Source organism: Drosophila teissieri, chromosome X (genome assembly GCF_016746235.2).
Source record: "Drosophila teissieri strain GT53w chromosome X, Prin_Dtei_1.1, whole genome shotgun sequence".
NCBI lineage: Eukaryota > Metazoa > Arthropoda > Insecta > Diptera > Drosophilidae > Drosophila > Drosophila teissieri.
This window is the reverse complement of record NC_053034.1, coordinates 7,849,841-7,874,702: the sequence shown is the minus strand read 5'-3', so window position 1 is coordinate 7,874,702 and position 24,862 is coordinate 7,849,841. Positions and strand designations below refer to the sequence as shown.

Sequence of the window (24,862 nt, the reverse complement as noted above, 5' to 3'; positions counted from 1 at the left end):
GGCTCGAGCAGCGCATTCAAATCAGGCTTAAGACTGGCACAGAGCACAGAGACAACATTCAATTAAAACTTGTCATTTTTCGGTGCACAAAAAAGGGGCACCTACAGCTTGCAACAGCAGCAACACAGGCATGCAACACAGGCCAAGTAACGGGGAAAAGTCGTAAAGGAAACAAATCGAAAACTTTGCAAGTCCGGCCAAGACCGAGAAAAGCCGAGCAACTAAGCAAGTTTTTGTGTTGCCTCCGCTTTTTTTATGCCCCGGCTTCAGCAGGCAACAAAGTTTGTCTTTTTTATGCGATGACCCTTTTTAAGTTGGTTATGTCGGGTTTTGTTACACGGCGAGAAAATATGCGTTATGTTGTGCATTTTTAACAAAGTGGCAATACTTTTGCAAGAGTAATAAACCGTTGTATAAATAGTTTAATAGTAGTTTAAATATGGAAATTGTATTTAATTGTATTTCAAGTGCTTTGTTGTTGTCTCTGTGCATTTTCCAGCTAGCAGTACTTACTTCGAGAAAATCAAATTTGCACCCCTCCTTGGCCTCGATATTAAACGAGTTGCGAAAGTCCAGGCGTATGATTTGTCCCTTTGGCGCTGTAATTAGATGCCGGAGCGAAGGCACAAAGCCAAACACGTTAGTCCGCAAATATATGTATGTATACTTCATCATTCCATGGTAGCCATGGCACTTGACACCACTCCCCTGCCACTGCCACTTCCCCTTCCACTGCCACTGCCACTGCCACATCCACGTCCATCCGGTGGCCCAGGTGGATAGATCCCCGCCAAGATCCCCAGCTTACACTTCAAGTCAAATGGCCCCGAGCCGAGAAACTGATTAACAACAGCTCACCTCAGTGGCCAGGACTTTGGGGGAATTTTATGGCCCTTCTCGTTGGTCGTGCCTGAGCGAAGCTGCAATGCTCTTCAATGCATTTAACAATGTAACTAAATGCCTTCAGCACAATATAATTTGGCTCTTTTATTATTAAAGCGACCATAGATTTGTATATGCCGCAGGGGGTTCTTACTCTGCTGTTTAACTGGTTTTTGTTGAGAAACTTGTATTGTTGCGTTAAACTTGTTGAATGCTTGCGTTTGCAATCGTAAGCAGATTATTTCTTCAAAAAATCAAAGCAGTGCTTACTTAACACAAACATTCCATTCCGTTCCGTAATTTGCTTACCTAACCATTCGGCAGTGCAATAAAAATATTTGTGGGAATTTCGGCATCTCAATGATCCGACCATAACACCGGACCCTTTTGACACAAGTAGGGACGGCTTTCATGGACTTGGGGATGGGAAAAGTGAAAAGGCAGGACCCAATCTGGTATCTGGTATCTATGGCCAAAATGAAAGCGTCTGGGGACTCATTTAGTGGCCGTATAAATAGAATAAGGCATCAAGATGCTGGACACACCCACATTCGTTCACTCACTCACTCATTCATTCATTCATTCACACCATACATATTCAAGCGTCGAGTCCTTGGCATGAATCAATGGCGATGGGCTGGCTCTGGCATTTGAAACTACATTTTCCCCCGGCGTTTCGCAAATGGAACCTTTGTGGCCAATGTGGCATAACAACACACGCAAACACACACACACCACACCCACACACAGCAGCAATTGCCCGGGTATTAACACACACACACCCACACACACAGATTACATAATGGAGATGGACATGTAAAGAAAGTTGGAATCACAGACAGGCGGTGAAAAAAAAGGGAAAGCTTGAAAGGAAATTGAATTGATTGGCCTTGAAAAAAAGTGGAAACGAGTCCTGGCCAAACTCATATGCGACTATGCGTAGCGTTAACAAATTACAAAGTCCCCCAGGCAAACGAGAGAATGCCGGAACTGCACTTGCTTAACTTCCCACATCCAATTGGCAGGAAAGGTAATTGCAAAGGGGTAACTTCTAAGCCCCACCACTGTCTACTACTAGCATCTGGCTGCAGCAAAGATGGGCCCATCGTAATTACACAATGAATAGCATTTCGAGCAGCTTTTGCGACCACAGATGGCCGAGAACTATAAGAGTATAAGAGTGATTGCTTTTTGGCTACACTGTGTCTTATCTAGGCTTGTGACCATGCAGAGCAGGATCGCATTGCGTATACGCGATGTAACTATGCAGAGCAGGATAACATGGCGTATACGCAATGTGGCTATGCAGCGCAGGATAACATGGCGTATACGCCATGTGACAATACAGAGCAAGATAACATGGCGTATACGCAATGTGGCTATGCAGAGCAGGATCACATCGCGTATACGCAACGTGGCTATACAGAACTGGATCGCATTGCGTATGTGACTATACAGAGCAAGATAACATGGCGTATACGCAACGTGACTATGCAGAGCAAGATCGCATTGCGTATACGCCACGTTGGCAACTGATATCAGGAATACTGTGTATTCCTAGGCTAGTTAGATTACTTTCGCTGATTAAATCCCGCTGACTGTTGGCTCTAATCCTATATTGCCTTGCTGCACTGCCGAACGGCTTGTATTATAGTTATAAAGCAAAGTGCAAGGCAGAATAAGCTCTATAGAATTTTGTTGTTTTTTGCAATAACTTTGAACTTTTGTAATCACCCCGACCGCAATGCTTGCGGCATTTGTTTGCCCTGCGGGACGCCCATCTTGGCCATAAAGCGGAGCTCAGCTGGCTGCTTTCGTTGGCCCGCTTAGTCCAACATTAACATGAAGTCTTTTCTGGAGGGTAAGCATATACACACTCGCACACACACAGTTATATGCAAATAAGCCGATGTACTCGTAATTCCAAGCGCACACACACACTCGTATGTATGTATACGTTTGGTTGTATGGAGTGTAGAGCGTACATGTGCTACATATGCTGGCGTACTCGTAGATACAGATACAGATACTGCGACCGCTGATGCGTGCTTATGGAAAGTCAATCATTCGCTTTCAGGTTTTATCTGTCAGCTCTTGACTTTTGCAGTGACATTATTTTGTCTTAACTGACAAATGATTTGGCCTCCAAGCGACTTTAGATAAGCATTCGGAGCGGAGGAGAGAGTTGACTCGAGAGTTACCCAGCTGGCGAGGCACAGTTCGTTTCTGCGGCGGTGGAGGCAGTGAAGCGAGTGCAGCTCAAATATGATGACAACCCATCGGTGGCCGCCCCCATTTTCCCCATTTTCCCCATTTTCATTCCAATCCCCCAATCGAGGCATCGTATTATGGAGCCCGGGGAAATGGAAGCTGCGAGTTGCGAGCTGGGAAGCTGGGCTGCTGGGATATGGCAACTGGTGACTGCCAACTGGTGACTGGGGGAAAACTGGGGGGAAACTGTGGGAAACTGGGGGAAAATGCGAATGGAATACGGGGAGCCAACGCGCTAACGCTTTTAAATGGGCCACACAAAACGGCCCTGCCATGTGGAATCTGTGTGGAGCATCTTACGCATCAGCGCCATCTAATGCCTCCGGTTCACTGGTTCACTTCGCCCAATTCCCACTCCCCACTCCCCACCAGCTTTACCCAATCTTAGCCCCCAAACCAACCCATTCTCAACCAAAGCCAAGCCAAATGACTGACTGACTCACTGACTGACATCTGGTAATGTCAACAGCAGTGGCTGCCAAGACTTGGCCAAAGACTTTGCAATTATTTGCAGTAGCTCGCTCGTCGCCAAGTGCTTGCCATATAAACTTTTACGAGGCCTGCACTCCACGCCACGCCACTCTACTCCACTCACACGTGAAGAAAATGGGTGGCAGTTCGATTGATTTCGCAGCTTAAGGATGCACTTTGGTGCAAATACCGCAGCACTTCCCAATGTCAAATAAATATCCTGTGATTTGTATAACAGAAAATGAATATATGTATGCTATGTATGTTTTGCAGTATCCTTTTTGAGAAAGAACCGCGTATTTCTCTGTGTGCACACTCACACCCACACTCGCTAAGAAGCAAGCTGGCTGGCAATTGGCTTCCATCAAAGTTCGTATTTGTCTTTCCAACTGTGGCATACAGATACGGATACAGATACAGCTACAGCTACAGATACGGATGAAGGTAATGCCAATGCTACTGCCCTGATTCGCTGGCAGACTGATTGTTAATTGCTTAGCCGTAGATAATCCACGGGAATGGGTTTCGGTTTCAGTTTCAGTTTCAGTTGCTGCCATGAATACAAGCAGCCATCAGGATACGTGTATCCTGCATAAATGATTCATTGGCATTGACTTTTGCTAAACACTCTCTACCTACAGATACCCATGAATAATGAATAACCCAGCTTAGTTGGCTGCCAAAGTTCATAGAGTACTCACCTGTTATCACCCGGGTGCAGTTGATGTTCTTCGGATACAGATTGGGGTACTCGGGGCTGTACAGCTCGTTCTTGGTGGGATCGCCCTCGACGAAGAGGCGACAGCGGTCCACCTGCTCCTCCTCAGCCTGCCGCTCGCTGCGTCCCGCTCGCGGTGGTCGCGAAATGGTCAGCGGATGCTGCTCCTCCAGCCAAGTGGCCTGCCCTCCACCAGCAGCCGCCGCCTCCGCCTCCTCCTCCTCCCCCTCGGCCACATCCTGCTCCCGAAAGGGGCTGCTGAATCGTGGGGCGGGGGGCGTGGCAGCGGTGAAATTCGCCAACATTAACGGCGATTCGCCAGTTGTCGCCGAGCGATTGGCGATTAACTCACTGCCGGCCGTCGAAGCTGCAAGGAAATTAAGGGGAAATGGAAAGCACTGAGTATGCAGTTTATATATACATATATCCTTAGATATTTCTATATTCTACATGTTCTATATGCTATATGTATGTGCTATATGTGCGCGCTGTCATTTTCGGATGGCAGCATTACATTTTAGTATGATAATAATAATCATGAGCATTAAAATGTATGCGCCCGTTGGACTTTCTTCCCATTTTTTCTTTTTTTGTTGTACATAATAATGTGCATAATTTTGCGGCGGCAGTAGAACTAAAAACGTGGAAAAGCACAAGAGAGCACAGGTAAAGCATACATGTTGCAAAGTGAATATATGCCGGCACGTTGCAGTTGCAGTTGTATATACTTGTATGTTGGTATTCAGACACCTCTCACTTTACCTCTGGGAATATTACCATTCTGTTTTTAAACATTATTAATAACTAGAAAATTGTATTCTAAAGTATTCATTACCATTTACATTTGCTAGTCAGCCATAATGATTTTGATTTTACCTTTTTAACCTTCAAATCGGCAAAAGGATCATACCAAATAGAGAACTTCATGGCTTGTAACTTTCAAAAGGTATGCAATGTAAATTTTGTATTAAAGCGCCAGCCCGCGACTTTCCCTCGCTTTCACCCGTACTTTCCACCGTTTTATGCATTTTTTTCTTGTGGGTTTTTCTGTTTGAGCAACTGTGACGGCAACTGCAACTGCAGCTGGAACAGTAACTGTAACTGTAACTGCGATTGTAATGGCAACGGCAACGGCAACAGTAACTGAAACTGCACCTAAACAACAATCGTTAAGCCCATGCAAAGTAGCCTGGAGCAGCGCACAAACACATCGCCACCAGCCTCTGTGTGGGTGAGTATCTGTGTGTGGGTGTGTATCTGTGTGCAGGGCATTGGCACGGCTCACAGGAACTTGGTGTTTCAGAAGCACGAACCGCAGATGCCCTTGAAATCAGCCATAAATCAGCAAGACTATCAAACTATAACATAAACTTGTACTAAATATGAGAAATATTTCATAGTTGCATAGGTATTTTCAAGCTAAGGAACTGTATATACTACCACCTCATCGATTCCTTTGACAATCGCGTGGCAGAAATGCTTTCGATTCACAAGTCAATTAGCTGAACTTTGGTTTTCGACGGTAAACAGAAGGCGGTGCCCCAGAAACCGCAACTGATTGGTAAACGGTCTAAATTATACCAAGCAGACACCAAATTCATTAGCGCAAATCAGTAAGGTAAATGCAATTGCCATTCACTTAGATGGCACGATATCACTCAACGGTGATTAATTAACTAATAGTACTGACTAGTATGTACTTATAGCACTGTAGTTCAATTGAAATTCGACAAAGGATATAGATAAACAGTAAACTAGCCACATTTTGATCATAATTTACAGCGCTTTTAAATACTTATAAATATTAAAATGTGATTTGGAAAGTTCTCCGCATCTGCGGCATATATTTTACTATGCCCAGCTATTCAAGTCGAGTTTATGGGTCATAGGGTATTTAGTTCAGTTGTAACAGCAACACAAACACAGTCTGAGCACACACACAAACACACACACACACTCACACACACACGCACTGGAGGAGTACAGAAGCACACACACACAAGTGCAGGCATGGGCACATGTGAAGTGTTTGCCTCACATTACATGGCTGCTAGTGCCTAATGATGTAGCAACAAATTTAATAAACATATTAAGTGTTGATGTTTTTGTAATCGCACAGGGCAACGCCAGATGTTACTCCACTTCTACAGCTCTCCTCCCCCCCTCTGTTTGCACTGCCTTGCTTTTTTCCCCACACAGACAGAGATACACACACATACACTCGCATGCCGTTGGCCTCCATTTTGCCGTTAGTCAAAAGCTGCTTATTTCCGTTCTGCTCCTGTTTCTCTTGCTGCTTCCGTTTCTGTTTCTGTAGCTGTTTCAGTTTCAGTCTGTTTGCAGTCCGTGCAACTATTTGTCACATCAATTAAACGGAATAAACATTGTAATTAATTTAAATGCGAATATTAAATGGATTGCCGTCTAATGAAGCGTTTATAGCACACCTCTTGCTTCAGTTTAGCTCTAATTAAAATTGCCATAATTGATGGCCTGGTTTTCGGAATTTAAGCCGAGTCATTTTTGCAAACGTTTAAATCGTCATAATTGATTCGTTGGCAATTTGAACTGCATGGCAATCGAATCCTAGAAGATATCGTTCGGTTTGTCTTGTGTCGATTTCACTTCTTGCTGCAAGTTTAACTTGCAAGCCACAAACTTTTCTGCGAAAACCCTAGCTAAACACGCCCCCTGTCGATGCACCGAAAATAATAAGTGTATATTGTAAAATAAATAAAATGCACTTGCTTAATGGCTTGCTTTTTACGAAGGCATAGTTATTATTATCATTTTGAACTAAGAACCTATTAATAAAGCATTTATTTTCAAGCACTTTCAAAATTTTTCTAGTTTTCTTGTGCAATTTTCTCACCATGTGTATATCCCCTGCTAAGTCATTGGATCTCAGACTTCATCGCGCTGTTCATTTATATTCATATTTGCATATGTCTGAGTCGCTGCTGCTGTCAGTGAGTGCTGCTGTTGCGAGTGGGTGTGTTGTGTGTGTGCGAGTGGGTGTGTGTGTGTATAAAGTATCTCTGCCACGCCTTCAAGCCCATAACTCCCCTGCACCGCCCACCGCCCACCTAGATCCCAGTTCTTGGATTCCTCGCCGCCATCGTCTCGTCGTATGTATTTTATTCGTCGAGGCAGTTATTTGCTTTAATACACTCAATAGACTTAACACATTTTCCACGCCCCCGCCAACCGCCGCCCACTTTTCACCCTTTCCACTCGCTGTCTGTCTGTGTGTGTGTGTGTGTGTGTTTTGTAGTTTTGTGCAATAAATTTTGCATTTTGCTGGCTCTGCCAGAGACAACCAAGCAAAGGCAAAGGAGAAGCTGAAATAAAATAACGCAAAAACTAAATAATATTTCATTGCAAAGCGTAACAGTGCCGAAAAATCATTTGATTTCAAATACCAAAAGGGATTCTGCGTTGGCCCAAATCAATGAATAAATATTATGTGAAATTTTACTGCCGTTTTTTGTGCACATATATTTGATGAATGGAAAGAAAGGAAAAGTTAAAGGAAGCGGCTTTTCATTGAAATTTCATTTAAGTCGTCAAACATTCCACATTCACATAAGCTATTTATGCTGCTGATTAATTATTCATCGCTTGTTCGATATGCAGTGCCACTGTGCACCGTGACTGTAATTGCAACTGTGACTCTGACTGTGACTGCGACTGTGACTGCGATTGTGACTCGCCCTGTGACTGTGCATATTTATAGTTTTGTATTGTCTGGCAGGCAACCAACCCAGAAACGACTAAAACTGCCTTTTGAGCGCCAGTTAAATGGGACTGTGGGTGAATTGGTGAATGGGTGGTTCTTCTGGGTTTTCTGGGTTTTCTGGGCAGGATGTCTACGGCTGGCAAAGGAGCTGCAGCAGCTGCAATCGGGCGAAAAGTAAGTAAGTACGCGCGCATATAATAATTTACAGTTTGCATTAAAATTTTCGCCTGCCAACTGGGTGCCGTCGACGGAAAGTCGAAGCTCCTTGCTGGTGCTGCGATGCATTCGCAAAGTATATAATTTTCTCATGATTTACTAATTGCTGGCTGCTGCTGGCTGCCATCGCTTTCGCTTGTTGCTCGTCGGCAACTTTTACGATTTACAAATTTCTATTGAATAAATTAAATGTAAAGTACACACTAAATGCCCCATATTCCAAGGCTTTGACTTTGATGTCGAGGCCAGCACAAGAACATCACTTCATAATTGAGTGGGCAAACCCATTTAATCATTGATTTGCAATTGAATTTTCGGCGCCCGGAGGCTGTACTCATAAAGCTTTTCGCGGCTCTAATTTAGACATTAAATAATCATTGCCATTAAAATACAAATGCATTGAAAATTGCCAGCTTAACAACTGATTGAGCCGGAAAGCGCATTATTTGTTCGAAGTAAAATTAAACTAATACAATAAATGCATTGTAAACACATGCTTAACTATTGACAGAGCTTAAAAAGCAATTGATTGAGGTAAAAATAAGCCAATGCAATAATTTATTATGGCTGCTTGTGTGGGCAAACACAAGTTTCAATTAACAATACACGCATTAACATAATTTAATTATTAGAAATTCTGGCTGCTAAGATTTGCAACTCTTCTGTGTTGAGTTCCACATGCCGCATATTCATGTGGTTAGATTTAAAAAATGTTATCTATGATTACACACTATGTTCTTCACTAACCCCTGACTATCGTGACTATTCCAATTTGTAAGTGTTGAATCGAAATCGAGGGAACACATGCTAAATGTGTGATTAATGGCCTTGTGATTTTGTGGCCTGCATCTGGCGAAAAGTATCTGAAGGTGTGAAGGTGTGCAGCTGTGCAGCTGTCAGATAAATATGGAGCGGCGATAATAATTTATATTATAGAAACTTTTCGCACGTATCCCATTAATTGTGAGCCGTAAGCGAAAAACATCGACAACATTATTTCGGGAAAAATAAAACCAAAACAACAGAAACCCACTCGTTGTCGTGCGATGAAGATGGAGTGGATATGGTAACAATAACTAAGACACGCGATGGGATTTTCCTTCCATGCCATATATACGAGTATAGATATAAGCTCGTACTTTTGGCAGGATTCCCGTCGTCCGTATGTCCTGCATCTCAAGTTGCTGCTCGTGTTGCAGAATTTCAATTTTTGCTCTGGCGCAGCACATAAATAAAATCAGTTTTATTATTTTTTCGTGGCGCAAACATCGCACTGAGATGGCACGATATGGCTGCCCAGAGGGCGACACATACATACTTGTATACTGGAAAATTCTGGCGGGGATTTTCCGACTCGTTGTCGAGTGCCCCAACAGGCGGGGGGGGGGGGGGCGTGGCAGACGCTGTCGAAGAAGCCACAATGCAACCTGAAGTTGCAATTAGCAATAAAACATGGCAGGCAGCCCGGCAAACAAAAGATGCACATCTCGTGCTCGCTCCTCGAAATTTACGGTATATAATACCCATCCAAATGGCTCCTGCCACGCCCACGCCCACACCACATCCCCCCGGAAAGCTAAGCTCATTACGCCTTGAAACTCCCAAATTGGCAGAAATCAGCAACAGCACAACAAACAGTACATAGCAGTTCAGTTAATAAAACCAGATATTTCTAATTGCTAGCTGGCAGTGTTGCGAAAATGGGGCGAAATGCGGGGGAGGTGCAAGTGGAAATAGATGCTCGAAACCATAATCATCAATTATGCATTTATCCGGTGCAAGGGGCAAGGAGGTGAAGGGAGGGGTTCCAACCACCACCCACAGCCTGTCATTCGGGATTATTAATGCATTTTTGGGGCCAGCAGTTTAAAATTAACGGCAGACAGTGGAATATTTCGGCAAACCAAATTCCAGATCATAATCTGCAAGCCAAAATGGCGCAAGGATTTCAGTTTCGCTACAGTTGCATTTCCTTAATATTCTTTTATTTTTTATATAGAAAACTGAATGCGCTTTTTGACGCTGATAAAAATAATTAAGGTAAAAATGATTATTGTTATTATTTTTTTAAATGAAATAAAAGCTTTTCACAAATTTGCTTAAAAAATTGTTTATTTATAAATACATCAATATGTGTAGATCGTGTCAAAGTGTTTTTATCGTTATTTATCGTTAGTTATTGGCAATTATTTCCCTTTTTTCTGTTCATTGTCTGTGCATTTATATTTTACCCATATTTGCTTTCTCTGTTTGCGATGCAACACTTCTTTTTTTGGTTTTGCCTTTCAAATGATTTTATGCAATTGCTGCGATTTCGAGAGCCGTTTCCCCGCTGGAATTCCATTGGCATGTGCATGTCGCGCAATCATTGATCATTGCAAACGTCAAATTTGACAGCAAACAAAATACAGCAAACAAAATACAAAATACTCTGCATCTGGCCGACATAATCCTGCTGAAGTGGGGCAGGAAGCGGAAGTCGGAGACAATAAGTATGTCAAGCGCAACTAACTGGGAACTGGGAACTGGGAACTGGGAACTGAGGCAGCGACATGCCGCAGATTAATTTGCAACATCCACGATCCACGGCAACTTGCAGCTACCGCTTCCGTTGATGGGGGTGGGATTTCAAAATTGTTAAATTGAAATGAAATGCCCGACAATTGGATTGCGACAGGCAAATTGAGAGCAAGGCTCCACTGGCATCCACTCTCGTCCTTTTTTCCTTCTCCACGGCTCTATATACTATATAGTACGTATACGTATACGTAATATGCCAGCGAATCCCTGCGTATCTTTGGCAACCTGAAACCCGGGGCCTTGACGTCGTTTTAATTTTGAGTGAGGGCACAGAGATTTAAAATTAAATCAGCGTGCGGCTATGTCAGATGATAAAGGGGGTGGGGGGATGTTATTTTAACCCCTCCCCTCGTGCCCCAAGGGGGCGCACGTCGAACCAGAAGCGGCACGAAATGAGAGGCACAAAAGGCGGGGGAAAATGAAAAGAAACAAGAGCCCGGCGCACTTCGACTATCAAATACCTATTAAGCGGCGGGTATACTTGGGATTATACAACTTTGAAAACTTATTTACAAATCTATACCGTATTTAAATATTAATTCGTGGATATAACTTAACTTGGCAGTAACTTGAGTTATTAAAACCTAAAAGCGCACTCCTGAAATACCCGCTATGAAAATTATGGCCAACGGAATCCGCACACGAACGGAACTTTTTAACCCTGCCATGCAACCACACCGCCCACCGCCCTTTAACTAAGCCACCCCCTCTCCCCTCTACACCACCCCTCCCCTCCCCCGAACAGTGCGTGTTTAGTGGGTGGAATGAAAACGCGAAATGAAAATCTGCAGGCAAACTGTCAATTTGCAGCGAAAATTTGATTAGGGTTGACTGCATTTTCACTTAGATCTGCTATGGAAAATGCTGGGATTGGCGCGCACCTGGCTGCTGGCTGGAAATCGAGAAGGCGAAGGGGGTGAGGATGTGGTGCAGGTGGTGCAGGGATTATTGGTGGAAAATTGCTTACAGTGTAATAAAAATGAAGGCGCACTTGGGCGAGTGTATGTAGTTTCTGGTAAATTTGAAGTGGTATTTAACAGCAGTCGCTAAGAGTCAATCGCATGCCATAGTAAACCATTTCAGCAATTCTTCAAAATACTTTCTTTAAAATACTTTCTCCATTTCTCCGTACTTTTATTTAATATGCAAGCATGCCAAGCCAGTTTGCCCTGTAAAATGCAAAGCGGTATTTATCAAAATTGATAAATAAAAGGCTTTAGACAGGGCTAAAAGACGCTGGGATTACCGGGAAAAAGAAATCCTCAAAAATATACAAAAATCTAAGAAAATACCAAGAAGGGTGCCTTTTGGGGCAAAGAAAAAAAAAGGCTATAAAGTGTAAGACAAAGCGCTGCAAATTAGTAACAGACATGAACTAAGTGGCACAACAAAGGATATACATACATTTAACACAAGGCATTTTTAAGCCACATGGATTTTGGTTGACTGCTACGTGCATAGTTGCGCAATTTAATTAAATATTATTTAAGTATTCTTGTAATATTTGGAAACATACATAAATGTTTCCAAAGCTCCTGCAAATTTAATTTTCTTCTTCCATTTTTTTTCTTGTTGTATCCGCAGCAACTTTTTGCAAAGTAATGCAAACATTTTCATTTGGCTTGCGAAAATATTTGCAGACTATAATTTTGTGCAGTATGTTTACCAAACCACAAAGCCAGAGACATAAGCTTATAGCTCTTGAAAGCGAAATAAAAGGACACCGAGCAGAGCTCACATCCTGGCTGAAAGGATGAGAGGCTGAAAGGCTGAGAGGTTGAAAGGCAGAAAGGCAGCAAGACAGCTAGGTAGACAGCATGGGTTAAGGAGGCGTGGCACGGGGGCTGGAGCATTGTTACCAACTTAGATTAAAAGTGATAGCCAGACAAACGCTCCTAGCAGCGGAACCAATTGAGAAAGCAATCGCAGCTCGGCACAGAAAAAAAAGGAGGAAAATAAAAATGAAAACTGAAGACTGAAGACACCAAACGCAAAGAAAATGTGCAGAAAAAAAGGCAACAGGAACCGGGGAAAGTTAGGGAAATGGGAAATGGGCACGAGACAAGGGACAAAACAAAAACAAATTTATAATTGAAATCAGTGTCAAGCAGAGCAGCAGCAGCAGGAGCTGCAGGAGCAGGATCGGGAGCAGGAGCAGCCAGGACAATTCAGGACAATTCAGGATGGCACTTAAGTCGAACGGCCAAAACAAGCTGAAGGCACTGGCAAAACGGCGGAAGAGCCAAGTGCAAGATGCAGAAATTAAAGGCAATAAAAGCGGGGCAAAAAAAGGGAAAAATGGGGAAAAACGGGGAAAAAGGGGAAAAATGAGTGTGAGTCTGCGACTAAGGAAGCGCACACAAATTAGCCTAATGTTGAATAAGGCCCAAAGCCCGGCCCAATGTCAAAACCAATTTCATTTCCTCAACTTCTGCCTCAAGTTCTGGCCCAGCTAAAGACAGAGACAGAGAGAGAGAGAGAGAGGGAGACAGAGATAGCCTGGTGCCGTCTCACTTGCTCCCCGGGGGGAAGAAGGCCGTGGTGTCCACAATTGGGTCAACTAACATTCGGAGCACATGGCCAAGTGCGACGGGCCGTGACAGGAGCATGAAAAGGTTTTTAAACAAACACTGGCCCGATCTCCCTAAATTTGGCCAAGAAACTGGGCCGACAAGTGTTAAGTTAGCCAACACTTGCAAGCGGGATTTCAGCTAAGCAGCTACGAGTCCCAAGTGCAAAAAGCTATACAAGATTGGAAACTTGATAATCTATAATTATATTTAAATATCTAAATAATCTAAAACACATTTCGCACAGCGATTTACCTCAAATGAATTGAGCAAAGCTATTGAAGAAACCATATTTCTTTGGCTGATTTGGCAAATGACGGGGAAAAGCTCGCTAGCAGCGCGCAAATTGATTGTCCCGATTGTGTTGGGGAAAAAGGTGAGACAATTACTTACAAATCCAGTAGCCATTTGTCCCACTCAGTCAGTGGATACGACCCCCTTTCCTCCCCCCTGGCAACCGACGCCCCTGTTAAGATGGCAACTCAAAACTGGCAACTGGCTATTTGTTAGCATTTTGCAGTCATTACGCAATCCCCAGTAGCTGCTGCCCCAGCAGGCAGCCCATAGCCCTTAATTAATGGCCACTTTTGGGAACAGTTGGCAGTTTCTAATTTCAAATAAATAAAGGCAATCCCCACTGGCACACCGGGGCATCTATTCCCATTCCCCATTTAGCCATTTACCCAATCCCAATCCCAATCCCAAACCCAAACCCAATGGCAGTTTTGCAGCCAGACGGACAGCCATTTTTTGCTTTTGCATTTCTGCATTGGGCTGCAAAACATTCCATAGCCGAATATTTCCGCTTGATTGCCACGTGTGGTGATTTCCTCGCACCGATAAATTTGCGGGCTTATTCCCAGCCTCACATCGCATCCTTTGTGCCATTTTTCATGTCAAAATTATTCAATTATTGCCCAAGCAAAAGTAAAATCAACGAAATGTAACAAAAAGGGCAATGACTTTCTTATTAGCATAGACCGCTTGGTTCCGTTTCCGAAATGCTTGAATATATTCATTTAAATTGCCAGCAATCTGGAATACATTTGCCACAAAAAGATATTGGCAATGTGAAAATCTCTTTAGCTTAAAATTTATATTTTTTTTATTTTTTTATTCTACCCTCTGCAGTGCGGGATATACCCCATTTTATCCTGGACTCGTTGGCCGTGAAGGCAGCAATATGGTTAGTGCTCGTATGTGTGTGTGTGCGTTTGGGTGTGCTTTTGGGTGTGTGCGTGCGAGGAGAGCTGACTTCCGGTCGCCGCCATCTTGTGGGGTCACATTTTCTGCATGCATTAATTTACAATTACGATAGACTGTCGACAGCTGCCTCCCTCCACCCCACTCCCCTCCCCTCCACCCCCTTCCTTTTGCCACCGCCATCCTGATCCTTTTTGGCCGGCGGTACGCAAATTATTATGCTGGGAAATGAATTAGTCGAAATTATATGCGGCTTCGGCTCTGTGTTTTTGGTGCTGTACCCTCTCTTTTGACCTATGTTTTTGTGCTACTAAACGATTTCGGGTTACAAAAAACGACCCCGTTGGCATCCTGGCAGCTTCGGTTACTCAAAGCCAAATAATGTCCTTCGGCCTCTTGCCGTTCAGGTGGGCGGATCTGTCAGCTCAATGTGGCTGCAACAACGTCCAGACAGCTGGGGCAATTAAATGAATCCCTATCAAAGAATAGCTGTGAACCTGCCGCCCCAAGTCTGCAAGTCTGCAAGTCTGCAGTGCTGGGCAGCGAGTCTAAAGTCCAGAAACCACAGGACAGCTGGCAAATGCTCGGCCATTGGCGTCAATCAATTACTCTAGTTGGGAAAACGCTTCTGCGGTGCCACACAAGGATATCGGGCGTACAGGGGGCGTGGCTCTGAGTATCTTCACTGGCCACGTGAACTTGGGAGTTTACGTTTTGAGCCATTTTAAGAGGCAGCTTTAAAGCTGATTTGTTTGCATATTTGGATATTCAACAGAACTAAGAGACCCATTTAAGTGGGCAAGCAATTAAAAACCGCTGAAAATCCACTGACAAATCGATGGAAATCGATTGCCATGGCGAAAAGGACTTACTTGTGCGTATTGGTAAATAAGCTGGCAGGTACAAACCAACTCTATATGCAAATGGGAAGGCATTATGGCGGATTCGGATTCGTAGTCGGATTCTCCTACTTTTGTGCATTCATGTTGACCAACTTGGCCGGCTGCCACAAAATGCGACAAACATAATACAACAAAAAATAAACACAAAAACAACAAATATAAGAGTAATGCCGCGTAACTGCCGTCCCTTTCACACGACCTTGACTGCACTGCAAAATATACATATGTGTATGTGTGCAAAAGTGGAAAAAAAGCCACGTCTAGGCGAAAAGTTTGCGACTTGTTTTTGTGCTCGATGCGAAAAATGTGCGAGTTCGAGTCAATTAATTACAGGCAGGCGAGCACTGAATTCTACCCTACAAACACACACACACACACATACATCGCAGCACACACACACGCACGCTTGCACACATCATCTTTGTGCGTGGCTTTGTGTAGCATACAATTTGGGGCACACTCTCTCGCATTTTTTCATGCTCGCTCATTGAGGATTCGAATTTTTATGGACAAAAGCGAAAAGCGAAGAGCGAAAATGTATGCATTCGACTTGTGTGCGGAATTGGTAACACAAAGGGCCGCAAATGCCATATGGCCATATAGATGATGATCCAACATACAGCCGATACATCTTCCTTCCAGCCTTCCAGCCTCCCACTCCATGTGTGTGTGTGCGTGAGTCTGAGTGTGTGTACATTCGCATAAATAAGCAAACAAATGAACGTCTAATGAGGTCAGAGAACGGGGCAATGGCAATGGCCACGTCCCGCCCAATAAAAGTTACACTGCAAATGTGCGAAGATGCTCACAGCCTTACACTGGCCGAAAAGGTATGGCAACTAATTAAAGGGAGATTATTTGTGCTTAGATTTTATTCCCATCTGAATACTAGAATGAATGCTATCGATTTTACTTAATATTATATTCAGTGGTGAGGTAGAATAAGTATTTTCCGAATGCGCACTTATATTGTGTAAATATGTAAGCGTATTTAATACGTAGCATATTTTCCAGTGCAGGCACGCACTTCCATCACACCCCTTCCCCCCTCCCCCGGCACACATGCTTACTTGGCTATGTTGTGGCACTTACCGTAAACTGCTTGGCCAACAATTAGCAACATTAGCAGCGAACAGCGTTGGCCGGGGATTAACCTTTGATTTTGCTGCCGTTGCTGCTGCTGCTGCTGCTGTTTGTGTGGCCGCTGCTGTGGTTGTTGTGCGCTGCAAGTGCTTCCTCTTCTTCGCATTTTGTGTGAGGTTTGCCAGCTTCAGTCTTATAGTCTCCGTCTCGCTCTAGCACGCTCGCACCCTCTCTCTCTTTCTCTCTGCTGCTCCTGCTCCGCTCGCAGTAAGAGTCCCTCACACGTAACTGTAAAATATAGCGAAGAAGAGGAATAAGAAGAACGGCAGGGATAAGACACGGATCGAGAGCAAGAACAAGAAACAAGATGGGCACAGCCATGAGCATAACACTAGTAGCGCAAATAATTAAATACCTAAAAATAAATATTATTTATTTTGATTGCGAAATTCTGATAAAATATAATGTAACTACCACGTTACTTCTTACTGAATGTAAAAAAGTTACTTCCCAATTGGTTGGTTCTATTCACGCGCATCGCGCTGTAGCAGCAGCTTCATAACGGAAATCCAATTGGAGCGAGTGTAAGACAATTGCTCGAGTTTGTTCAAACAATTTTGCGCTCCTTTTTCGTCGCGCCAACAAATGAGTTTTTCCCCAAATTGAGTTTTCGCCGCTGGCGAAATGTCAGCACCAAAATAAATGATAATCCCATCAAGTGTTGGCAAATTGCAGACAAATATATTGCAATTTGTTTGGGATTTGTTGAAGGATTATCAAAAACGCTGAAGGCAGCGCAACTAGGTTGCTGTTATTTAATTTAAAAATTTAATTATTTTGCTAATACATTGCCATATACATTGTATTTATTTTGAAATTATTAAGTAATTACAGCGCAGCGCTCACATTAATGTGATGTATTTCAATTATATTTTGTGGTCTTCTAATTAAGCAAAAAACTGACTTATATCATTAAAAAAACAAAACTGAAAATTAATTATTTCCATAATTAAAACTGAAAATTTCATACATTGTATGAATGATAGTTATTTCTTCAAGTGATCGAAGCTAAGCTCTTTGCGAGCATCCTTTTTGCGACAAATATCGTCCTTTGTCGCTGACATCATTTGATGAAAGTGAAATCTTGGAGAACATAAAAAGCGAGCACGCTGCACACGCTCACCTCATTTTCTCGATTTTTCCGGACCTTCGACTGCACCTGGATGACCCAAATGTGCTGGCATTTTCTCTTTTCTTTTTTTTTTGGAGAGAGAAGGGGGGGCACTGCAGTCCGTCCCCGAAAAGCGCCCCCCGCCGCCCCTGCGGCGCCGTAAAGCATGACCCAATTGAATTGTTACGCTCGTGCTAATAAAATTTTATGTGCGGCTATTATTAGGCTCTTGTGTCTGTTCGTGTCCTGCGGCACCACAACAAACAATGTCACCGAGGGTCCTTCGGCCCGCCTATTTGCACACGCAAAGTTGAAGCTGCTTGAACTCGCCTTGTTTTGGATCTATTTAATCCATCTATGTAATGTAACTATGTATCTACATCTAACTATGTAATCTAACTATGTATCTACATCTATCTATGTAATGTAACTATGTATCAACATCTATCTATGTAATGTAACTATGTATCTACAACTATCTATGTATCTATATCTATCTATGTATCTTTGTAACTAAAGTACCAATTTCAAATGTATTTTTAAAAAATTGTTTCTTTTTAATAACGTTTCTAAAACTAGTTAGTTAGTTGCAAAAAAATTATTTCTTCCCCATGCGAACTGCCAACATTTATTCTCAGTGCCATCTTATGTGGCATCCTGTGTGTACTTGGCCATGTTTTTGCGGTATTATTATTTGGTCCACGCGACTGTTGGAAATTTTATTTTGATACTCTGCTGCCGTACTTTTAAGACGAAACTAATTTGTTTCCTTTATTGATTTTGGGGGCTGTGCTGGAAGAGGCGCTCTCTCTCTCTCTCTCTTGCGGCGCTTTTCCGCATTTTCCACAAATCGGCCGTCGCGACGGCGTCCAAAATTTATGCATAACTTTGCTCTTGCCGAATCTTTGATATCCAAACGCTTTGATTACACGCCCCGCCACCCAATCGTCCATTTGGCCATTCTTTAACCCCGATTTTCCACTTTATTCTCTGCATGTTTTTCGCATTTTTCGCGCTTCACTTGTCTTAGCCGATTCCTCGTGGCGTTAAGTACTCGAAAAATAAAAAAAATACAAATAAAAACAAAAACGCTGAAAAAACATCCATCCAACAATGGGAAATAATGGGTGGAAAATTGAGGCTACTTGAGAGCGGGCTAAGAATGCTGCCCCGCCCACACGATTTGCATGGAGGCGTCGAGACAAAAGGGCGCTAAAATTCCGTATAGGGATCATGGCCAAAAATGGGACATTGCCCTGGACTTTCATTAGGCCAAGAAAAACGGGGAAAAGCGGTGAAAAACGGGGAAAAACAAGGGAAAAGTGCGAAGTGCGATTGACGCAAATTTCTGGTGTCGTTTTGTGGACGAGAAAAGGGTTCAATTTCGAGTGAATTTGCAAAAGGATTTCGCCCGGCAATCGCTGGAATTTCCATGGCGGCCTCTAATTTCAGCAATAAAGGAAATCAGCTCTTTACGCCATGATTGATCCCAAATTGTATGGATTGTCAAGTATCTTAATAAATACTACATAAATACATACAATTTAATCACATAAAAGTAAATATACCTTCTTGGCGCAAATAATTCAAATGATATATATAAGCAAGATCAAAATCAAAATATTGAAATGAAAATAGGGGTTGTATGGCAAGCTAAGAAAAACTTTCGCAGCAGCGCGGAGCCAAGTCACATATGTATATTCTCATCAATTTGCCATAATTTTCTGCCCCCCGGAAAACTGCCATAAAGTGTCGTAAAGTGCATTAGAGCACACTTGGCATAACGCAGCCAACAATAAGGAAACACCAAGCAGCCAGGACAGCCAGGACATCCAGGACTACAGACTGCAGACTGACAGGAAAGGAGCAACACAAGTCCAAATGTGTGGGTGCCTCTGTGTGTAAGTGTATGTGTGTGTGTGATTTTGCATAAATATTCATGGTAGGCGGGGAGAAAATGGTGGGCGGGGCGCTGGGCGCTGGGTTTGGCCACAAGAGTTGCGCCAGCGGGGCGACTAACACCTTCTGGCAATGCAAAAAAAGGAACGAAAAAAAGGCAGCGGGGGATAAAAAGGAAAATCGAAGAGGAGGGGGGGGGAAAGACAAAAAAGCGAGGAAAAACACAGGAGGGAAATTCCCCGCTGTCGTTTGCCGTTTTGCCACTTTTGCCGCTTTGCCATTCCTGCCCGATTCCCCATACTTTATGCCCATTTCTGATTGTTTATTAGTGCGGCAAAGTCCAACGAGTGGGCCCCCAAAGGGGGTGAGGGGGCGTGGCCATTGGGGAAAGGCATTTTTAATGCCTTGGTACATTTATTGGCGTGTTTTACGCGCCATAAACTGAAATTCATAAACATTTTTTATGCACTTACATGTGTAAATGTGTTCGCTTCGCTTTTGCCTTTGCTTTTGGCTGCGAGGAATGCATCCTGGGGGCTGAGTGTGTAGGGTTAAGGGATCCACCAAAGGTAACATACACATATATTTTTTGTCGAGGTGATGGGCCCTCTCTGCATGTGTGTGTGCGTGTGTGTGTATGGGTGTTATCCTGCATTGCGAAAATGCGGCATAAAAATTCATTTTATTGCTTACGTTTTTGTATTGTGTTGCTGCTACCCCGACCTCGGACATCTGTGGGCATCTGTGGGCATCTGGGGTTAAGAGGCCAAGGAGTCGTCTGTCTTAGGTGCAGTTCGGAATTATATATGAACACGTAGGAGCAACAGTTTTTAGCCCAGTTACGGCTTTGCGAAATGTAAACGAGCGCCAGAGCACAACAAAGCATTTGAATACCCTCCGCTGGCATATAAAACATCACCAGCCGAGTGCAGCACTTCGAATTACTCTAATGAGCAAACTAATAAAAAATGTTGTATACAGAATTTACGAGCTCGTTGTATGCAGATCATTTCTCTTTAAAACTAAGACATTTCTGAGCACTTATAACTTATAATAACTTTCTACAACTTCCTTATAATATCAAATATAAATACACTTCTTATCATTGCCATGATACACATTTAGGTTCGCAAAGCTGTGCGCATTTATCCACTTCACTGCCTCGGCAAATGCCGGATATGATCGAGAGGAAGTGGATTTTTTAAACCTTTCCCTAATCGTTTTTCCGGCATACGGGTTCTCCTGCAGGTTGCCAACTGACGACAGGCCACTTGCCAGAAATGGCGACAAACCAGAGCGACACATTACGCATACGCATACGCACATTACGCATACGCAGCGTGGTTCGCCCCGGGGAGTTCATGCATATGCAAAGGATGCCGATGCGGATGAGGACGAGGATGGTGGATGAGGATGGAGGATGAGGACGAGAGCGTGTGGGTGACACTGATAAGGGCATTAAGGACTCCACTGACTCGGCGCAGGCCATTCGAAATTGGCAGCACACTCGATTTGGTGTGCCATCATCTTGGGGTGATAATTGCGCCCGACCCGGAGTCGATAAGGTCAAAGGTTGCTCGGCGCACCAAAGAAATAGCCAAACAATGGCTTTCACCAAAAGAAAATTGGCAAGAGCCAAAGTTCGGAGCAGAGGCCAGCACCTGCACACAATTGGCACCAAACTTATGACCGAGACAAACAAGGCAGCACTCAGCGAAAAGTTTGATTTCCAAAATAATAAACAAGAAAATGTTATTAGAATTGGCTAACATTAAGTGAGTATCAGTGGTCAGTGGTTTAGCAATTTGTTAAATAGCTTTTTTTGCTCAGTACTTTCAATCAGTTGTAATAAAACAAAGTGTATATTTTCTCAGTGAATCTGTTGTTTGGGGGGAAAAGCGCTTTCCTTGGGAGAGTTTTGCGCCGACTCATGTGCCATGAAAATTGTTTTCATTTCCAATTCCAATTATTATTTTTATGTGCATTCATTGTCTGCCGGCCGGCCACGCATGATTTTATAGCCAAAGTGCTGACTCAGCGTCGAGGGCAAAGGAAAATAGAAACACGCTCCAAGTCCACTGTACTTGATTAATTTGAACAAGTTCGTTTGAACAGCCACCCAGCCGCCCAGCCACCCGCTTTCCATCTCAATTACCTACTTTATATTAACAGCGCTGTTTCACTCTTGACTGGCCACCAAAGGCGCCTCCCCCCCTCCCCCTTACAAGTCCCGTTGCCCGAAAAATCGCTTTTCCAGGATGCCATGACTTCATGCCTCGCGTACGTGTCGCTGGCTGGTGAGGAGATGATGACTGGGTCCTTGGAATTGAAACAAATTCGAACATGGCCCTGGCAAAATGGCAAAATGGGCGAAAAACCTGCCCCGTCACATCTACATAAAGTAACAAAGTAACAACGGCAACAACAATTACTGCCCATGAAAGCCCAGCGAAGAATCTGTTGACATGCCCATGGAACCCAAATTAAGTGCACCGTGTGGCGAAGCTTCAGGAATTTGTAATTCTACTATAAGGTATCTTTCTTTTTCTTTCTTTTTAAATAGATGGCAACTTATTTGAGTACACTTAATGTGCGATTATTAAAATAAAGCTGCCCACTAATCGCGTAAGTATGTGCTAAGCCAGGATCGCACAATTTAAAGCTTACTGCTGGGCGGGCCCAGCTAAGCCCAGCTAAATCTGGCTAAGTCCCCCTTTTTGGCAAATGTGTGACACTTTCCTATCCAATTGGCAAGGACCAAAGTTCACCTTGAGCTATTCACACCCGCGGCGGCAGTGCTAAAGTTTTATTTGCTGGGTTTGCTGGCTTTGCTGGGTTTTTGCTGGTGGTTCCCCCACTTTGGGCACTCCTTGACTTTTGGGGCGCACTCGAGGGCAGGGCAACCACTGTGCGCTGCGCTTAAGAGGCGTTGAAATTAGCCCGACCCCACAGCCAGGCATACACTACCTACTACCCACCACCCACAATGGTGGTGCCACCCGCAAATTTTGCGCCGCCATCTTCATCTTCATTGTCGTCGTGCGACGACGGCGTTGTTCAAGTGGCGCTAGATAAATGCTAAATTCATGTCTGGCGGGCGCCCAACATTATTAGATGGGTGGTTAGGCAATGCCCACGCCCCCTCCCCCTCCCACTCCTACGCCCACTCCCACGCCCACTCCACGGCCTTGGGAACACACGCTTTAGTGCACATTAAGACTTGTTTACGAATTTGCTTCAAACACGAAATTAATTTGTAAAATTTCCCAATTCTCCCCTGGCAAACAGAATGCTGAGCAGTTTTGAGAGGGGGGTATGTGTGGGGGGGGTGGGCGCACTTTAATTAGTGGCCATGCCTGCTCCGCTTTCCATGTGCCCAGGATTGTCCAGGACAACCGAGTGATTTTGTTGTTATTTAGCCAGCTTGCAGAAATTCCCAACCTCAATGGACCCAAAGGACGACAGCATGTTGGCCACGTTTCACATTCCAGTGTCTTAATCTGATCTCTTTTTTGTTTTTTCTTTGTTTTTTTTCTTTTTTGGTTTTTTGGTATATTTTTCGTTTCTTTTTCGGGGCGAGTCCCTTTATTTTTTTTGGCACGCACTGCAGTTTTATCCAATTTGTATTTATAGCAGCCCGCCTGCTTGGCTGAAAGGACGAAAAGGACGAAAGGGGCGCCAGGCAAGGAATGCTCTCGGGGGCCCAAAACCTCAAAATCATGATTGATTTGATTTCATTAGGGCGAAAATATTCCCGGCATTTCATGTGTCATTTTTTCAATATTGTCGTTTGTCAATCCAAAACGAGAGACTCTCCTTCATAAATTCCTTCCAAAACCAGCAAAATTCGAGATTCGAGAGCAGATCGCAGACAATCAATTTGTGAGTGACAAATGCAGTATGATTAAATGAATCAGTTCATATATCAAGCTCCCTTTTAGGCAGTGTAATAAATACGTCAGTCGCTGTGGCAAACAGATTTCCGGATATACGAGCATATTTTCGCCTCTGTCTGTTGCCTTGGCTCCTGCTGAACTCGTGATTTCCTTCTTCGCCGTTGTCTTGATTGTATTTTCCTTTAGCTTACACTCTACTTTACTTTCGTTTGTCTTATTTTCGTTTCCACGGCCAAGACCTTTCTCTGCGCTTTGATTTGCTGTCTAGCCACTGACTTGAGCCAAATTTTCTATTAGAGACAACAAACTCCCTGAATTCTAGATGCACTTCCTAAATGCAACATCCAGGATACCAAGTTGGGTGCAAAGGAGTCCAAAGTGTGTCACAAATTTGAAAGGCTAATCGCAGTATGTGGCATACGTCTCCTGTGGGATTATAAGTTTGCCAATAAGTTGAACGCTTTCGATCGAGAGAAGGACATTGTGGCAACATCTAGTTTCTGGAATACAAAGTCAACAGGAATAAACAGCAAGCACTCTCAAAAGTATTGCAAATACTTATCCGTTTGAAAATGAACTTTAGTAATCAATGGATTTCTTTTTGCATAAACCATTGAGACGTTCAATTAAAGTGCTGTGCAAACAAATTACTTGCTGCAAACTTGACGTTGACTTTGTACACTTCCATCCAGCCATTCTGTTTCGCATTTCAAAGCGAAGCTAGCAAAATTGATGAATTGGTTAGTAAATCCCCCGGGGCGGATACTTAAGTCAAGACCAATTATATTATATTTGCTCTCTGTTAAGCAAACATTTATGCCGGCAAATTTCAGTATTTTGCAATCGCTCAAAGAGACGCAAAGGCATTTCATAAAATACATTTCTTTTCCGCACACTTGTTTTTGAATATAAGTATGTATACATATATGTATATGTAAACTTTTTGCTTATTATGCTTGGCATAAAGAGTTCGCATATATTCATGTGCATGTGTGTACATAATGATATTGAGTATATGAAAATGTATATGATACAGTGGCTGCCAATATTTTAGAAGCGCCTCTATCAAGTGATACGAATTTGTTTGTATATATATTAGTTGATATATAAAAAATTAGAATTTTTCATTTATGTTATCTTTCTTTTTTGTGATTTTTATTAGTGGGCTAAGTTATTGTTATTTTTCGCTCAGAATTGCATAACTATACTATCCTATGTCATTGCCACATTTGGTGGCTTACCACTTGGTTCGAGTTTTTGG

General features: G+C 43.3%; 1 protein-coding gene across 5 annotated transcripts in view; it reads right to left on the bottom strand.

Moving 5' to 3' along the window:
- Positions 1 to 24,862, bottom strand: part of LOC122623396 (neuropilin and tolloid-like protein 2) — an 86,435-nt gene that overhangs the window by 26,724 nt on the left and 34,849 nt on the right. For 4 of the 5 annotated variants that reach the window (XM_043802538.1, XM_043802535.1, XM_043802537.1 and 1 more), the window contains exons 2-4: positions 16,645 to 16,923; positions 4,326 to 4,709; positions 514 to 599 (exon numbers count right to left, since the gene is read on the bottom strand). In XM_043802538.1, coding sequence (XP_043658473.1) covers positions 514 to 599; positions 4,326 to 4,709; positions 16,645 to 16,801 — 627 coding nt within the window. In that variant the 5' untranslated portion in view covers positions 16,802 to 16,923. The remainder of the gene's footprint in view (positions 1 to 513; positions 600 to 4,325; positions 4,710 to 16,644; positions 16,924 to 24,862) is intronic. The other variant, XM_043802536.1, reaches the window with a different exon arrangement.